Raw genomic sequence first — 19,313 nt, 5'->3', positions numbered from 1 at the left:
ACTTATATTGTTCACAAACTTGACGACCACTCAAGGCACTTTCCTACCTAAGATCAAACTCTAAACATAGACACTTTCCTAATATAACTCAAACTCCTTAAAGTGTATATCTCCTAAATATAGACTCCTATATTATTTCCTAATAATATAGGACAACCTATATATGCATTTGCAGCATAACGTAAATTTCTAGCTTTGATTGGAATAATATCACGCAAACACTTCCAAACAAAGTGTTTAATTTTAGGAAGAATCGGAAGTTTCCACATGAGCTTCAAAATCTTCTTCATCTCTTCGGAGATATCTGACTGTCCGTGCGCATCTGTGTAAAGTTTCTTGTAAGCAAATTTGACTGTGAAACGTCCATTTGTTTTGATCTTCCAAATTAGTTTATCATCTTGTTGAGAATGGATGGAGAGAGATATCGAGCTAGCAATCTCAGGAGAGAATAAATCATACGTAATACCAATGTTCCAACGGTTTATATCTTGTAAGCGTAAATCCTTGACCAACGTATGAAAAGAAGGATTAACAGCATTAATTTTAGGTTCAGGAGGAACATGAAGACCAGGTACACAAGAATCTTTCCAAATCCTAATTAAACATCTATTACCTAGACTCTTTTTTTTTTTGATCAGAAGGAAGACGTTTTATTAAGAAGGAAGAATGTACAACAGATTTCTACCAGAGATAGAAACAAAAACAGAACAAAAGCTCAAAAATTAGAGAAACACTGTGTCCCAGTTGCGGACAGTACAAGCCAGATTTAAATGAACTCTATTGCCACCAGCTGCCGCCCAAGTAAGGATTAGAATTTTTGGATTGTCACTGAGCTCCAAATCAGTCTTGAAGGTGTATTTCTCCTCAAACGCACGACAATTCCTCTCTTTCCAAATTGTCCAAAATACTGCTGCCGGGATTTGATCCCAAACCACAGACCCAGACTGCGAAAGGTTATTGTTATTTGGCCAGGAATGAGCCAAGGCTATCACAGAAGATGGAAACACCCATGCCCAATTATCATAAGGCGTTACAGCTGACCAAATTTTCCTAGCAATCTTACAATGCAGAAGTAAGTGCTCTTGAGATTCAGGATTGTCACCACAAAGAGCACATGAACTGTAAAGATTCATACCTTTGCGTTGCAGCATATCTAGAGAATTAAGCTTACCGTGCACTGAACACCACACCAGGAAATTTATCTTTGGGGGAATACAAGCTTTCCATACAAACTTCCAAGGAAAATCGTCAACACCATCAGCTGCGATCATTTTACCATATAGAGACCTGACCGTGAAGGAACCAGTGTTTGATAAGTTTCATCTTCTTGTATCTGTTAACGTATCTAGAGATGGAGGAATAGTACCAATAATGACCAAGAGGTCAGCAAGTTTGTTTGTTTCTTCATCCGTAAGTGTACGTTTGAAATCGAAATACCAAGATCCCTCTGCCATTATATGCTGAGCTACACTTGTATGAGGAAACCTGTCCAGTTTACAAAGAGTAGAGTACTCTTCCGCCAATGATCTGTTTCCAGCCCAATTATCAAACCAGAATGAAGTTCGAATGCCTGAATGAATGATAATCCTTGCATTTTCAGCAATTAGACGACCCATTTCTGCTATTGTTCTCCAGCAAGAAACCCCATGGGCAGACGCAACCTTACTTGGAGTCCAAACTGACGAATGTGGACCATACTTTTCTGCAACTATTTTGTACCAAAGGTGTGTCTTCTCAATACCCCATCTCCAGCACCATTTAGCTAAGAGTGCTTGATTCATTCTTCTGAGATTTAACACCCCTAAACCTCCTTTTGATTTTTCAGCACAAACTATCTTCCACTTTACTAGATGAGAACACTTTCCATCCTTCTCTCTATACTCCCATAAGAAGTCTCTCATTTTCTTTTCCAGCTTATTAATCAAAGATTGGGGGCTTGAAAAAGAGAAAAGAAATACATAGGCAACGACGTAAGAATGCACTTTACAGTCTATTACCTAGACTCCAAGCATTGTTTTCCTTGATGAACTGAATTTGGGAACTTATACTTCTCCAAGAAAATGATGAATCATCTTTGACAATATACTCAAAGATGTCTCCACTAGAATAGTATTTAGCAGACATAGTTTTAGAACACATGTCAGAGTTTCTTGTACAAAGTCTCTAAGCATATTTTGCAAGTAAAGCTTTGTTGAAACAATCTAAATCTCTGAACCCAAGACCACCTTCTTCTTTATCCCTTCTTAAATTTGTCCATGAAATAATTACTCCTTTGTTTGAATCTTTTCTTCTCCAAAACTTACCCTGAGTAGAGTTCAGTTCTTTTATGGTTTGATATGGCAGTTTAAAAGAAGTCATATGATGCACATGAATAGCATTAAAGACATGTTTAACCATGACTGTCCTACCTGGCTCAGAGAGATTAGTAAAATTCCACTTGAAGAGTCTTGTATCCATCTTCTCAACTAGAAAAAAAAAAGGAATTTTATTATTCCTTCAAATGAAGAAAAGGCCAAAGTACTTCTCATTTTTATCCAAGATAGGTATTTGAAAAATACCAGCTAAAGTTTCACAGAAGGACTGACATTTTTACTTAAATAAACTGAGGATTTATTGAAGTTAATAACTTGCCTAAGCAGTTAATGAACTCCTCAATGACTTCAAAAAGCTTTCTTGTTTGATCTAGATTTGCTTTAGCAAAAAGCAAACAATCATCTGCAAATAAGAGATGATTTATCTTTGGTGCTCTTCTAGCAATTTTAATTCCTGATATTGTCCTAGCTTCCTCACAAAAAACCAGTTTTCTTGAAAGAGATTTCATGGCTATGATGAAAAGATAAGGAGATAAAGGATCTCCTTGTCTTAGTCCTCTTGTAGGATGAAAAGATTGACATGGAAAACCATTGAGAAGTACTTCTACTTAAGTTTTGGAGATAAATTGATAAATCAATTGGCACTATTTTTCACAAAAGCCAAAATTCCTTAGAACCTCCATTAAAAAACCCCATTCTAATTTGTCAAATGCTTTTGACATGTCCATCTTTAGTGCTAAGGAGCCTACTTGCCATGATTGTTTCTTCATGGTATGAACCATTTATTGAACTAGAGAAATATTCACAAAAATTAATCTCCCTGGAACATAAGAAACTTGCATTGGAGATATTATCTTTTCCATGTGTTTTTTCATCCTTCTGGCAATGATTTTGGAGATTATATTGTAAGAGGTATTACAAAGGGCTACCGGCCTAAAATATTCTGGTTTGTGATGTGTGGAAATCTTGGGAATCAGAGAGAATCTTGTGTTGTTGAGTTGCTTGAGAAGAAACCCTAAATGATTTTTTTTTGAATCATTGGAATAAGATCATTCTTAACTGTACTCCATTGTGTTTGATAAAATTTTGTAGGGAAACCATCAGGGCCAGGTGAAGTTCAAGCTTCCATGGACATAAGAGTGTCATAAATTTCTGCTTCAGAAGGAATGAGAAGAAGTTCTGTATTGTCTTCATTCATCTTAGATACATTTAGGAATATGATGGAGAAAAGAATAACTATTATGTTGTCTCAACTGAAGTACTTATCTTCTTGAAGTGAGTTGTTAAGAGAGAATCTAGAGCAGCTCTGTCACAGCACCAAGTACCATCAGGAGCCAATAAACTGTCAATTCTATTTCTAGACCTTCTCATGTTAGCCCTAGTGTGTAAATACTTAGTATTCATATCTATTTCACCATGAAATTTATCTTTACCCTGATGTCTCCAAAAACTAGTCTAAATGTCATCCCATTTGGCTATTTCTGCTTCTAACTGAAGTACTTTATGAGTATTACTACCATTCCTATCAGACTGCTGAAATGTAGGCATCTGATCTTTCAATTTAGTGATAATTCTTTGAATATGCCAAAAGTATTCTTGTTTCATAATGATAGTTGCTTCCTAGTATTGACAACTTTATGCATAAAAACAAATGCTGCAAACCAGACACATTAGTAGTCCAAGAATTCTCAATTTCAGATGCACAAGTAGAATTGTGAAGCCAATTTTCAAAGAATTTCCAGTTTTTACCTTTGACAGTTAATTTATGGTATAACTGTAAAAGGATATACAGGGTATGGTCAGAGCCATTTTGAGTGACATGAGTTAACCTAGAGTCTGGAAATTTTAGAAACCATTCACTGTTTACTAAGGCTCTATCTAATCTAGTTTTTATTCTTCCAGTACCATGCTTACTACTAGACCAAGTAAAAGGGTTGCCATTAAAACCTAAGTCCATGAGATCTGCTTCTCTTAACAATTGAGTAATACTAATATTACTTGAAGGAGAAGCATGATTTACTCTTTCATTCTCATTAAGAGTAATATTTAAATCTCCAATCACAACTTTACTAAGTTCTTTAATGTATTCCCATTGTTCAACTTGCTCTTCTTTATAAGGGGTACCATACAAGCAAGAGAGGAACCATTCTCCCTTAGAGGGGTCATTCAAGATTATAGCATTAATCATGTTTGAACTAGAATTAACTATATCAACTTGAAAGCCATCTTTCCATAAAAGAAGAAAGCCTCCAGCTAAACCCACGAAAAGAATGTAAAAAGAGTTTGGGAATGACAAAGATTTAGAGAGATTTAAGACTTTGTTATCATTTATTTTAGTTTCTGAGATAAAGATTAAATCAAGATTATGAAGTTTATTTAAATGTAGAAGATGGTCTCAGATTATGAAGTTTATTTAAATGTAGAAGATGGTCTCTTGTGGGTTTTTGGCAAAAGCCTTGACAATTCCAGGCTAGAATTTTCATCTGTTCAGGTTTAAAGAGGTAAAAAATCACACAGAGTATTAACAAATTTTAAAACTGAAAGATTTAGAGGACGAAGAAAAATATTAGATAGCTGAGAAGCAGGAATTCCTTGTTGCCCAAGAATAGTGGATTCAGCTCCTTCACCATTTTTGTCCATCTCCATCTCATTGATGTTATGCATATCAGCAGTTGAGTCAGAAGTGTTATGGGATAAACTAGAAGGAGTAACATGAATATTATGAGGGTTATTTGAAGGTTCCTCATTCAGCTTTGAATTTCTCATCCTCTTATTTTGCTTAAAGTGTCTTCACCATTTTCTTCTACTTCAGTAATGTTGGTAGAATCATCAATGATTACATTCTCCTCCTCATTCATAAATTCCTCTTCTCCTTCTTTAGCATCAGAAGGGTGATCAAGTTGATGTTGAGCATATTGTTCAGCAGTGAGCCTATCCAGATAGAGCTTATGTGCAAAGTAAGAACAATTCTCTTCATTATGGTCTATTACATAACATTTGGGACATAAGTTATGGGGTTGGATATTCCAGTGATATTTAATCCAGACTTTCCCTACTCTCATCACCTTATAACATAGAAAATGTAGCATGTCGTGTAATAATGTGTAAATGAATCATCTAGTTGGATATCAGTAAGCATGGACCATTATGTCACCATCCACGATCAACTAGGTATGTACTATTAACATTGAGCCCTCAGCATCATACTCAGGAGATGTTACCATAGCTCTGATAGCTCCTAGGTCTTCATATTCATCCCAATCAGTATCTAATCCTGAAATTATATTTAGATCAATGATTTGTTGTCTTCCTACAACCATAAGGTCAAAATCGTGGTGAAGTGAACGGACTTCCCATCTTGTTTCCGCAACATCATTCACCTCTACTTCTTTATACATCAATGTTTCGTCTTGCATTTCGTTAACCCTGAAATGGTCTACCAACTCATCATCAAGCAACTTGTGTCCCTCAACATCAATGCTAACAGATTCATTGTAATAGTCAATAACTCTGTCCAACGATAGACTCGCAGGACCATAAAACCTAATAAGAGTAACGAAGACTGAGGGATGATGAATCATATTCATTGCAAAAGCCAATGCTTCTCGATCATCCAGGCCACCAAAAAAGAGGGCTGTCACGCGGTAAGGCGTGTCGGCCAAGAAGCAAGTAGGTTGTGTTTGGTGATTATTGTCGTCAATCAAGATCCCCAGTGAGCAAGGGGAGATTCGAACATATTTTGAAGAAGGTTTTTGATTGAACGATTGGAAATATTTAATCTTGCAAGATGTTCCCTGAAACTTACTGCATCTTTCCTACATAAAGGGAAGATTATGAGAGCAGTCCTCTTGTCAGCTGACATGGTGCATATATCGTTGTGCATTGAAGCATACGGCGAGACGGTGGAGAATGGATGGACTGAAACTAGGATCTGGTATTGATTTTGGAATTTTTGGAAGACTTTGATTATCCTTTCCGATTTGGTAGGGTTTGATGTGGAAGCACGTTAATGCAATGGGTGGGCGATAAGGAGAGGAGTAGCACGACCCACAAGCTCAACGAGATGGAGGACGTAAACGGTGAGGGTGGAGTTTGGTAGGATTAGTGGCTTCAAAGAGTCTGATGATGCGTGGAACATCATCTTGGGTGTGAAAACATACTAGTACTCGAACATCTGAATTCTTTTCATTCGACTGCAAAATTGACCTTCCTTTGTAGATTAAGTATTTCGATGAAGGGTCGTAGAGATATTTCACCGCGGGTGTAATAATTGCTACTAACACTACTAGTGTTAGAACCATGATTGTAATTGCTGCACCGAAAATTGCCTGCAGAGTAAATAAGATAACCATGTTAATTAAATATCAATCATATTACTTCAAAACTAGAGCTGCGAGACGTGCAACAAACTATCTCGCACAGAGACTCCCAGAAGCACAGCTGTGAAGAAAAGCCCGATAATCTTTCCAAGGATACAACCAAAACTTAGCAGTAAAACGCGCCATAGAAATGAAAAATGGACTTTGTGAATGTCCGTTTTTTATCCAACGATACCCATATGAAGAGGCATGAAGAATACAGTAACAATGCGTAGCTTGTGAACTAGAGCAGATCCTAAAGGTGGACCATCAAGTATAGCCAAACCAAGAAAGAAAGGCAAAACTGTACCATTCAATCCACAGTATCCACTAGCTAGACCACAAAGTAGAACTGAAATCATTATCAAGGAAATGTAAACATCATTTACTGGTCTCCCTTCAGGTGTATTCTTTACAATCCATAAATCTGCCGGACGCACAATAAGAAATATGTATATCAACGTCCCCAGTAAGAGTAACAACACTACGGTTCCATCTGAGAATAAATGGTTTCCGTCTGAGAATAAATGGTTGATTAAGGTCAAAAATAAATTACCCGTATTAAGAAAATCAGCAACCATTGCTACATCAATTGCTAAACTACCTAGGTCAGAGTTAAGTAAGTTGAGATCAGTGAGCATATAAGCGATAACAAGAAAAGATATTATTGCGAACACATTTACTACTATGACAGAGCTTGAATAGCAACGAAGAAACTGGATGCATCTTGATGTAAATTAAAAATAAGGAAAAATATTTGAAAATAGGTAAGATGAAACTGTCTACATCCTAACTATTTTTACATTTTTATTCATTTAAACAGTACCTAAATCTAAATCTAATTGTCCTTTTCATCCATGAATTATTAGTTTTGATCTTTTTAACCGATTTTGTGTAGAAAGAAAACAAGAAACACATATAGTGAAAAAAATGAAAACGACAAAAAGTGAAAATGCAATGTTTCATTTTACGTTTTATTCCGCGGTAAAACAAATACAAGTAAACTCGTCACGATTTATCATATCATTTGTTTATTGTGAGCTCCATACATGTATTCCATGTATTTTCTGCCTATGGATGAATTAATTTTTCCTTGGCTCAGGGTTCAATTCTAGTTATCATTGCTTCAATTCTTCTCCAATCGGTGTAAGTACTGATCAGTCCTGTTTCTTTGTTTTTTATATGTGTTCATCTATACTCTTTAATACGCTCTGTATGTAATGGTTGTATTTTGTAATTAAATATATTGCATCAACTGTAAGTTCTTCTGATATATGTTAGGGTTGTCCTCAATTAAGTTCTACCATGATTTCCTATAATTATTACTACTGTTCCACTATGGTTTGTCCAATTTGGACCTCCCACCATGAAAGCCGGCATCAACTTTAGGTGAAGTTTACAACATTAACAAATAACAAAGAAGCTTCTCCAATTTGACAGTTTCCACACTAGACTCGAGATATATTGATTAATTGATAGCTTGAAAAAGATTAAGGGTCACGTTCAGTATAACAAGTGCAGACGTGTTGGGTTGAAATATTTTGCAGTTGTTCTGCCCTTTGCTGTTGTTGTGTGTTCGAGGCTTGCTTTTAATCAACTTTTTTAATATATACGGTATCATCCCGGCCGGCAGCAGCAGCCTTAGGATTCTTGTCTCAATATTTTCAACAGGTTTTCAAGGATTTCTTTGACTCCTTGATTTATAATTTTGTACTTGATATGATATGATAATATTTCAAAATTGGAATACGAAAGCCAGCACCTATTGTCATATTGGTCGGTTAAAATTTTAATTTTTGTGAGAGAAACATATTCCAAAATATAAGTTTTATATGTATCAGTTATGTTTTTTTATTTTTACGAAATAAAGAAAATACGGCACGAAGTTTCAGAATAACAATGTGAGTGGATCCTCCGGCAATATCAAATTAAATTTAGATAAAAAGATAAATGATCAATTCAGAAGGAAACACAATATTTATAGGATATTTCTATAATCCTGAAAAGTTACTTTTCGTTTCGATTTAAATAGAAAAGCCAGAAGTTAGTTTGGCGTCATAATTTAGAAATGTTCTGTTTAACGTCTGGTGAAGAAAACTTGTTTTTTTTTTTGTTTGAATTCCAACCATTAATCTCTAACCACTAAAAGAATGTTAATGGTCGAGATTGTTTCGCGATAAATAGTTTGGCATAAAAGCAAAAATAAAATATTGGGCTAAATCATTTCGCATTTATTTTATACAGGTTTCCCTATAACCAGAAGTTGAAACGAAAGAATACGTCACGACTTTTCAAGTTGAATCTCGAAGTTTAAGTGATCACTAGATTCGATATAATATACAAGCGACATGGAGGTTATGTAAACAAACAACATATTGAAAATGAATACAAAATAGGTTATATGAGCATAAACATTAAAATTATATTATCTCACTAGGTAGTTATCTTCATCCTAAATAGTTATCTTCATCCAAAAATATGTCACCTTCATCTTCTACATTCATTTATTCTTAATTTTTCTTTCCCAAATCTACCCAGATCTTGATTTTGTTAAGATTCGATAGAGCAGGTTAGTTGTTTTTATGTTTTGAATAAATAAATTGCTTCGTAGCAATGATATATACATTTGCATTATATCTTTTAATTCTCATACTATGGTAAGTATATGTCGTTACGGTCATACCATCTGGAGGGCTTTCGATTTCGTTTAATCTTTCACTAAACCATTGACGGATGTAATGATCAGAGATTACAGAATTCAACATGGTATTTGAACATATTACTTCTTTTAAGAAAGAATCATATCTTCTCGGAGAGTATCCAATAAAATGGTGATAAACCAATTGAAGATTTCAATTACCCCGTCGGTCTACATAGTATTTGATGCGGAATTTTGTTTTTGATTTTTTTCGGTTCAGGATTATTGTACTAATCATGTACTTCGATTTATGGATGTAATTGAATATTACGTAACTGCATCCAACAAAATATTAATATTACGCACTAATCAATATAAGTCTGGGGCGTTCATGCTCCTTATTCCTTTAAAAACAAAATAAAACAAAATTAAGCAAGACAAAACCAATTATTTAGAAGTGTTTACTTGATAAGCTCCTCGTTCTTGTACCCAACTTTTTACTTATGGCACTTACTTTTAGTTACTTCACAAACATAGAGGACCGAGGTTAAGCGAGAGTAGTTCCAACAATCACATAAGCTACGAGTAAATAGAACGAGTGTCGATCATTTCTGATCAATCAGTTGTCAGTTCAAGAATATGGTGTCAGAGCATAGGTCGGTTGAACCCACCAAGCGTTGGTATGTCAAGTTTGGTTGTCATATTTTAGTGAACCAAAACTCACTTAAAGAGTCACTTGATTATTTACTAGAGTCAACTTCGTATAGGTTAGATAGAAAGTTCTTAGGATATGACACATACAAGTATTACTCGAAGACTTGAAGAATGTGAAGAAGCAAAGAACTACAACGACGATATCATCCTTCCTCTTAAGGTTAGTAATATTTTGACGTGAACTGTTTCATTCCTAACGTATCTTTCAAGTCATGCTCTATTGAAAACATAATTGCGAAGCTGTGAATAATTATACTCTAGTTAGATGTAGTATTAAGGAATTATAATACGAAATATAATGCCTATATTTTGAACTTCATATATAAGACATCGACATAATCGTAGGAATGCTATTGTGATTATGTATGGGTATGGGTGAAGATTTTTTTCTAGGAAACAATGTTTTACATTCGTTTGAAGGAAGTACATTCATAAACTTGTTTTGTGAATCGAAAAGGAAATCGCTAGGCTTATTGGTATTGTTATCATTGCAAATCTTTGGATTACCAATATGTATGTTTAGTATAACCGCTTAACCCATGAATGGTGATTGATTTTTGATCAATCACATAGTTCAAATCAGATGCACCAATTTTAAACTCGTTTGGAAGTGTGGAAAATCGGTTCCAAGATTGTAAATATGAAAGAGGATTTACAAAGTAAAAATGGAAACATACTTTGGACACGTGCAGTGATTCTCATCTATTTTTGTTCAAAGATATTCCTTAATAACTAAAGGAAAATCCCGGATCGAAATAAATGGATAATCTTTTAATTAAGGTTTATAGTTTTATATGCTTTTGATTTCCAGCAATTAAATGCATATCTTTATAAAATAAAAATTGGTAATGTGCATTTATTAATTGGAAATTTTCTATTGAGATTTCGGTCAATATTTGGACAGAGCATTTCCAGGAATTATGAAATCCAATTTGGGCATTATTGCATATCTTTGAGAATATTCGGTTTTGGAAATTCCTTAGTGTCCAAACTTCCTTGGTCTATAAATATTGAAGTTTGCATTTCAAGCAAACTAATCCTCAAAGCAATCAAAACTACCTTGTTGTGTTGTTACTTGTGGAGTTGTCTATTCAGAGAGGAAATTTCCCTAATTAAGAGAAATCTATTACGACCGCTCGTTTTAAAGACTTCTTTGAGATTGGGAAGCTCTACGAGTACCGTTGGTGGGAAAATAAATAATTGCAGTTTATTATTAGTTTTCGATTGATCCGATTGATTAACGGTTATTACATGGAAAAATAGATGTTACATGTACGCAACGAGGATGAAAAAAGAAAGAGTGAGTGAAGAAAATAGAGAGAGAAGAAGAAGGGGGAAAAATACTGCAGAGTTGTTTTGTACTTGTGTCCGTCTTCTCTTCTCACTTTTGGCTTTCTATCTCTTCTTCTGCTGCTCATCCACTTTCTTTGCCAAATGAAGTCACGATACTACAAGGAGTCATCATATTTAGATTCATTTTCATGAGAGACATCATAGAGAAAAGAGACCAGAGAGAGATTGAGAGATTATTAAATTAACAACACCATGGGAGTAGCTTTGACAATCAGAAAAGTTGTGAGATAAATCAGGCTCCCTTGTGGTGCTACTGCTGCTGCTTGATGAAGATCATCATCCAACGGCTCTTCACAAGAATGTATGCTTCTTGTTTATCTTTTTCTTCTAATTAATTAACCCCTAATTTTACGTTTTGCTTCAGACTGATTTTAGCTCGTTTCTTACTATCATCAATCTGAATTATGCCCAACTTTGTTCTTGTTGGAGTCTTCTGTGTTTGTTTTGTATTTTTTTTTCTGTATCATTCTTGTTGCAGTTTATTTTATTTCATGGAAAAATAGATGTTACATGTATGCTTACAAGATAATCAAGAACATCGTAAAACAAGAAAATTAAAATCCAAATACAAATAAAGATACAAATTACGAATAAATCACGAAGAGAAAGAGCGGTGAACTGCAATAGTATCCAATTTTTATATGAAGGAGGAAGGATGGTATAAACCGAAATAAAATCCGATCATTAGTTGTCTTCTTTAAAAAGAGATGCTTCTGAAATTGACAAGTAATATACTCTAACCATTGTTTGAGACGAACCCGGATGCCTTACATCTCTTCGATTGAAGGTGAAATCGCAGCGCTGCCGAGTTGAGTCATTGATGTTCTTGAAAAAATCCAAAATAACGAACCACATACCAAAATTCCTAAAAATAGTCACCTTGAAATTAGCGATGAAATCACCATAAAGATGAAGACAAAATCGCACAAAAGCTAATATATAATCGCTCCAAAGGCGAAGAAAAATGTGAAACGATATCAAAATCAAACCAAAATTAAAATCCTACACTAAAAACTAATACTAATGAGAATAAAACAAATTATTTGCTCAGATCTAGTCCACGATATGGAGGCTACTTGAAGAGTTTATCGGGTTTTTTTAGAGAAGATTTTTAAAATTGCATTATTTTTTACTATCATGATTCATGAGGATGGCGGTTCATCCACACACATCCCAAGCAAAGGGCTTCCTAAAGGCTCTTACGTGGCTAAATGAAAATATTTTATCAAGTGTGTCCACAGTAACAGACTACAAAATTTTGGCAGACAATATAAATAGTTTTACTACGGATCTTTGTGGGCGGCAGAAAATACTTTGCAGGAAATAAGTAACTTATTGGGGCGATCTACCTCAAGCGAAAGTGAAATATATAAAGAGAAAAAACAACAATGCAGCGGACTACATCGCCAAGAAAGCAAGGATCAAAAGACTACAACACATGTCAGAGAACCTAATTCAAAAAGTTCATAAATCTAACATTGATTCTAATACCTTTGATAAAAATGATATTTTAAATCTATTGTACTACATTTGCTAGTTTTAATACATGAACCTTTCCATCAAAAAAAAAAAGAAAAAAAATCCCTAACACTCGCTTTAGCCTTTAACGTTTAAATTCATGGGCCTGACAAATTGAAAACGGGCTTGCATTACAAGATTGCTCGAGCTTCTAAACTTCACGCATACAAGTAATGTATGGTGAAAACTACAGACAGCTCATTATTAGGACTTTGGTCATTATGAAACCTACCGACAAAAAACTTCAATCATGCATCCATTTTTTCCGTGAAAATTTCTTCCACACCCAGAATTTCTAAAATTCTTTCTTCGCTTATTCTTACTAGTTTTCACATCTCAAATACAAATACTGTCAAAATTCTTGACTTCTCCCAAAATCATTTTCCCCCCGTCTAAATCAGATTTCCTTCTCTCAGATTCTTCAATAGGGTTTACCTAATTCTCCATTTTCCTGGTAAGATCTCATCTTCTTTTATTCAAATTATTATTGATTTCAGTTGAAGGGTTGATTCTTCTTCAAAAAGTGTTCTCTCTAGGATTATACTTGTGAATTACCGATTCCACAAACACTATTTCATATGAGTGATGAGTGACGGCATAGTAATTACCGATTAGGGTTTTCGTTTTATGAAGAGCAGAAGATCTATTCAATTTCAGGGTTCGTTTCAGCTTAACTGATCGAAACGAATTCAACTGATGGTATAACTTAATTTCTAGTCTCATTAATTCGTTACACTTTTTTCCCCATGGCATCACATCTATTTTTTATAATTCGTTTATTGTTTTAAATTGTTTGAACGGAAACTCATCAGTGGAGGGAATAGCGTTGTTATTTAATACTTTTCCTTTGCTTGGGGTATTGTCACCGGGTGATCCTTTTCTTCCTGCACCATTTCCATGGGTTGAATGTAACTCAGACGATACCCTTCGAATAACAACACTGTATGACAATATCTTTACTTACATTCTCCCTTTGTAATTTCTTGTTCGTCTCATTCTCATTTTGTCTTTTTAAAGCATTCTCATTCTTATTGATCTAGTTGATCTTTATTGTGAAATAACTATTACAGAAATCTTGGCAGTATAATTGGGTTCACAATATAATTGCGAGAATAGATCTCTCATTCTTCAAGTCATCACATTCAAGTCGATATAGCGAGACCATTACCACAGACATGCTGCCATATCTCTCTTAGTTTTTCCTTCTCATCGTTGCCAATTGCCAATGTGCCTGCTCGGTTAATTTGGATAGCATTTGGGTCGTATACTTCTGAAGCTAAATTGGATAGAACATTCACAACATGTCCTATACGAAGCCGTTTCACATCTTCATCATGTAAACACTCACCTGCAAGAAAAAGAGCTTGGTAGAAGCCTTTCTCTGGATAACGACCTTTCAGTAGTGGATCAGCCACCGTAGTGAATTCCATACCACCCACCAATGCACGTTTCGCCAGCACATTCACAAAACAAGAAATACAATCAGCTTCAGGGCACCGTTGAAAAATGTCTTCAAAATAAACTACTAGATACTTTACCGATTATATGAGAACAGGCTTAATCTCTGCGATGCACCCTAAAATCAGTTCAAACAAGACAAAGCCAAAACTGTAGATGTCGGATTGTTGAGCGAGTTTCACATGAGAAGGTCAGGGAAGAATGAAGAGCTAAAAAATGATTGAAGAAATAATTGAATGAGAGATGAGAAACGATGTTACTGTCATTGTTGTTGATGTTTCGATGTGGTCTTTTTGTATGGAAATGTTAACGGAACCGGCAGAGAAAGGGTTGGTTTCAATGGGTTATGCTTTTAAAAGAAAATGAACTAAAAGGATGCTGTAGTGGCAAGGCAAGGAAAAGGAGATGGAAGTCAAATGAGTTTGGTTTGCGTGTGACGTGCATTTAAAGGAAAATGGAGGTGTGAATAGTGATGCATAACAGGTTATGCATCTACAAAATTTGTTGCATAACTTGTTATGTATTCTCGAAATTGGTTGCATAACACGTTCTGTAGCTTTTTTTTTTTGCATAACTTGTTATGCAGTCTAGAAAACGGTTGCTTAACACGTTATGCAACTACTTTTTCTTAATATTGAAACCAACAAAAAATAAGGCTGCATAAATTGTCATGCACCTACAATAATATCTACATAACATGTTATGCAGTCGTGAAAATGGATGCATAACATGTCTTGCATCCGAAAATATGACTGCATAATGCATTATGCATCAAGAAATTGTTGCACAATCTTTTATGCATCGAGAAAATATATGCATAACCTGATATGCATCTGTAAATGTGGATGCATACTGCATTATGCATCAATTTTTTTTTATGTACGCACTAAAATCAACCAAAACAATGGTTACATAACTTGTTGTAGATGCATAACTTTGTTATCCAAATGCATAATTTGTTATGCAGTGGAGAAAAAAGATGGTTGCATAATGCGTTATGCGTCTGCAGAATGTGTTATGCATCTGTTTTGGTGGCTGCATAATGGTTATGTATCAAGTTTTCGAAAATTTTGCCTAAAATGATGATCACCTCCGATTTTTTTGAAAAACAAATATTTGATATTCTTGTTTGTACTCGTTCCGTAGCTCTCTTAAAAAGATTTCCAACGATATAAAATTGGTAAAATTCCAAGACGCGGATTTTTAGATATGTTATATCCAAGTTGCGTTGCCAATTATACCCCTGATGCATAACCTGTCATGCGCAATGTAGTTAATCTCGGCCGAGATGGCTGAAATACCGCCGATAATATCGGTTTCGGTGTTTCACCGAAATGCCGATATTGCCGGTATTCACCGAAATATCGTGTCTCGGTACTCAACCGATATTCACCAAAATCCGATATTGACTAAATTGGTCATGCGGATGTTTAATCCGTCCTGCATACATTTTTAATAATTTCATATAATTATGGATGTCACAGAAATAATTATGGATATCACAGTACCTAAAATTAATTGTGAGTCTGACAATGAGAATATTTCTTTTTTTGGACCTCTCCTAAATTTCCCTAATGTAAGACTATTTTTCAAAGGATTTCAGCTGCGAGGATCCTTGACAGACGTCAATCATGCATCCCCGGTTAATTTGAGGTCGGTAGGAAAATATCTAAACACGTCTAGTGACTAATACACCACATCGTCATAATTTCCTAATGACAAAGGCAAGAGTCAGCCAAATTCATGGTTCCTCAAACACTATAAAATACATAGTATATTATATTAGCAAATGGTGTATGAGCTTCTCACTGTGATTAGTTTCATATTTAGGAATATCTACTGTAATAGTATAATAAAAAATTAGAAGTTACAAATTAAGATCGCCATACGGTCTTAGTTGGTAACCTAACAACAAGCTGAGCACCAATTATATTAATATTAGTTTCGTATTTAAATAAATTTTCCCAGTTTTTATATTCATTAAAGGTTTTGTTTTTCATGATTAATCAATGATGAATCAATAGCAATCATCAGAAAATACTAATTAATCAATAGTCTTCCATTGATTTGATTTAATTTAAGGGTTTTCTTAAACATAGCCCATGCTTTATTAGAATCCATAATTGGGGGATATCAAAACTAATTGGGGGATATGAATTACTTCCCCAACCAAAGGTGTCTGCTAAGGGGTGTTTTTTGGGACGAAAATACTAAAACACCCTTCCCTCAAAATAAAAATTAAAAAACTTAAAATCAAAAAACAAAAACATATCCCCCATTTCCATCTTCACCTCTTATTAATCTCTTTTACGGTTAGAGTTTTGAAACCTAAATATTTCCCACTCCCTTTCTAATTCTAGAGTTTCCCTACTCCCTTGCAAATTCTCTTCTCCTTCTCCGCCGGCTCCTCACTTTGAAAACGATTTTTTTTTTAACATTCGGAATTGATGAAGACCACGCCGGAAGTGATGAAGACCATGCCGGAAGTGATGAATACCATGTCGGAAATGATGAAGACCACGCCGGAAGTGATGAAGACCATGCCAGAAGTTACTTTTTTTAAATCGCCGGAAGTGATGAAGACCATGCCGGAATTGACGAAGACCATGCAGGAAAATAGTGCCGGCATGCTTGGTAACTAACATTCAACGCCGTAACTTAATGCCGGCATGCTCGATAGAAATCGATCAATGCCAGTATTGAAGTGAAAAAAAAAACAATTTATGGATACTTTACATCATGTGCCGGCACAGAAATTTAAGCATCATATCATGCCGGCAAGTCGATCACCGAAAACTCTGCGTTGTGGCAAACAAGAAGCCAAGGACCGAGTGATCTAAGATGTTTGTTAATGTTTCTTTTATAGTATTAGTTATGTCTTTGAACAATCTACTGTCGCTTTATGTTTGTTTGTGAGTCTTGCGAAACCTTGACGATCTTTATTTCATTTGTTTTCGGTTTGGAACATTTTAACTTTACACATGGTTTGTTAAACAATCTAGTATTTGCTTATGTTATTTTGTGTGTCTTGCTAAACTTTGGAGATGTTGATTTCATTTGTTTTTGGCTTAGAACGTATTATATTGGTTAATTTATGTAAAACATTGCAGTTTTTATGTTTTTTTCCAAGAACCGGCACGGTGGAAATTTTAACAACAATGCCGGTATACTGATTTCTTATCGGACCAAAAGAATTTCGAATTCCGGCATTTCGATTTTATGAGGTTTCCAAGCCGGAACTAGGATCCGGCATGCTCGATAAATTATAAACCATGCCGGTATTTAAGTTGAAAATTCTTTAGCTTCTGGATGTTTTTCTTCTGGTTCCGGCATGATAAAGTTAGGAGCGAATCATGCCGGTAGCATATTCTATGGAATATTCGGTGGTGGGTAAAAAGTTAACGGCCTACCGGCATGGATTTGTTGGTTGAAGACCACGCCGGAAGTTGTTTCAAAATGGGGGATATTCATTACCAGCGTACATAATTGTATGAATACCACGTCGGTAGTGGTGTTCCGGCGTGGTATTCATACTACGTGTATGACGGCAGCAAGCTTTTTCAGAGAAAAAATGTCGGTTTCAGAAAAAAAATCAAATTTTCGATTTTGTTGTTGTATTTGACTTAAAGATTTAGCAGCTGCAACTCTCTCCTCACAATCATCTTCCATTTTCAAAAAAAAATATCAACTCAAATTTTTTTTTCCCTCATTCTACTCTCACCTCACTCACCCAAACACAAATAATAACACACACTAATCTATCCCCCAAATACTTAAGATTATACTAATTATTATTAACCACTAAACCTGATTAGTGAGGGGTAGATTAGGATTTAAAAAAATTATTAGATAAGTGGTGATCCAGATTAGATATCTGGAACCAGTTTTTGTCTTGTAGATATATCCCCCAATTAGTTTTGATATCCCCCAATCGCGCGTTCTTTTATTAAGTATACCCCAAAAAGTTTAATTTAAAACCAAAAACCAAAGTTACCAAACAAGTCTCAATTTTTTAACTAATAATCTACTTCTTCCTTTAATCAAAAACATAAACCATAACTTTTTCTTTAGATCCAAATTAAATTATACTTCAGTCTAATTCTCACTGGTCTCTCATTTTTCTTACAAGTTTCCCTATTATAAGCCTTAATATATATATTTCGAAAACAAACTAAACCCTATTTTTCACATTTTCTCTAGATTGAAGTTATTTTCCTAAATCATGACTACAATAATATCGATTTAGGTCATATATTTTAATTATTCCCTTAAGAATTCTCTACAACAATATCAATCTAAAATCGAAATCAATTCGGTTACTCTTTTTTCTTAAAATCAATTTTATGAAATTCCATAAGCATCATTATTCTATAAGAAAATTCTAAGATGTTTTTTTTTCTCCATCATGACTGAATTAAACTGAGTATTTTTAAAAATTATCAATTATGCGATAGGTCTAACACAAATTTAATCATGGAATATAATTAACTTTATTTTACTTTTTTTTGATTTAGGAATTAAATAATTTATTGTGGGCAGTATATAAAAATTGTGTATAATTTTATGGATTATGCTAATAATCAAAGGATATGTTTGGTTAGGTTAACGACTTAGTGTATATGGGTTATGATTAATAAAACCATTGACTATATTTAAGAGAAGCCTAGTTTAATGGTGGTTGGATAATTGGGTCACCTGTTAGCATTATCTTTAACAAAAGGGAAGGCTAGTTAGAGACAAACATCCAAAAATCCTCCCATCAACATAAACGAGTCAATGTCCTTGTTCTAAACGACCTTGTCTATCACCATTTTTGTTTACTCGTCTAGATATGACAGAGGTTTACCTCGTGATTTTTCTGAATATAAATCGCCTAGATATGACGGAAATCATCAGACTCAACTGGATTTAACTTAATATATTTATTTTTGAGTAAGATCTAACTTATCTGATTCAAAAATA

General features: G+C 34.6%; 1 protein-coding gene across 1 annotated transcript; it reads right to left on the bottom strand.

The window, feature by feature from the left end:
* Positions 1-1,319: 1,319 nt before the first annotated feature.
* LOC113275631 (uncharacterized mitochondrial protein AtMg00310-like) lies at positions 1,320-1,901 on the bottom strand. The gene has a single exon (XM_026525170.1). The coding sequence runs from the start codon at positions 1,899-1,901 to the stop codon at positions 1,320-1,322; it is 582 nt and encodes a 193-aa protein (XP_026380955.1).
* Positions 1,902-19,313: the final 17,412 nt, after the last annotated feature.

The sequence above is a fragment of the Papaver somniferum genome, chromosome 1 (genome assembly GCF_003573695.1).
Source record: "Papaver somniferum cultivar HN1 chromosome 1, ASM357369v1, whole genome shotgun sequence".
Classification (NCBI taxonomy): domain Eukaryota; kingdom Viridiplantae; phylum Streptophyta; class Magnoliopsida; order Ranunculales; family Papaveraceae; genus Papaver; species Papaver somniferum.
This window is presented reverse-complemented; position numbering and strand designations above follow the sequence as displayed.

What these genes read in the sequence shown, in the direction of transcription:
- LOC113275631 (XM_026525170.1), bottom strand. Translation starts at nt 1,901, where the DNA reads ATGAGAGACTTCTTATGGGAGTATAGAGAGAAGGATGGAAAGTGTTCT.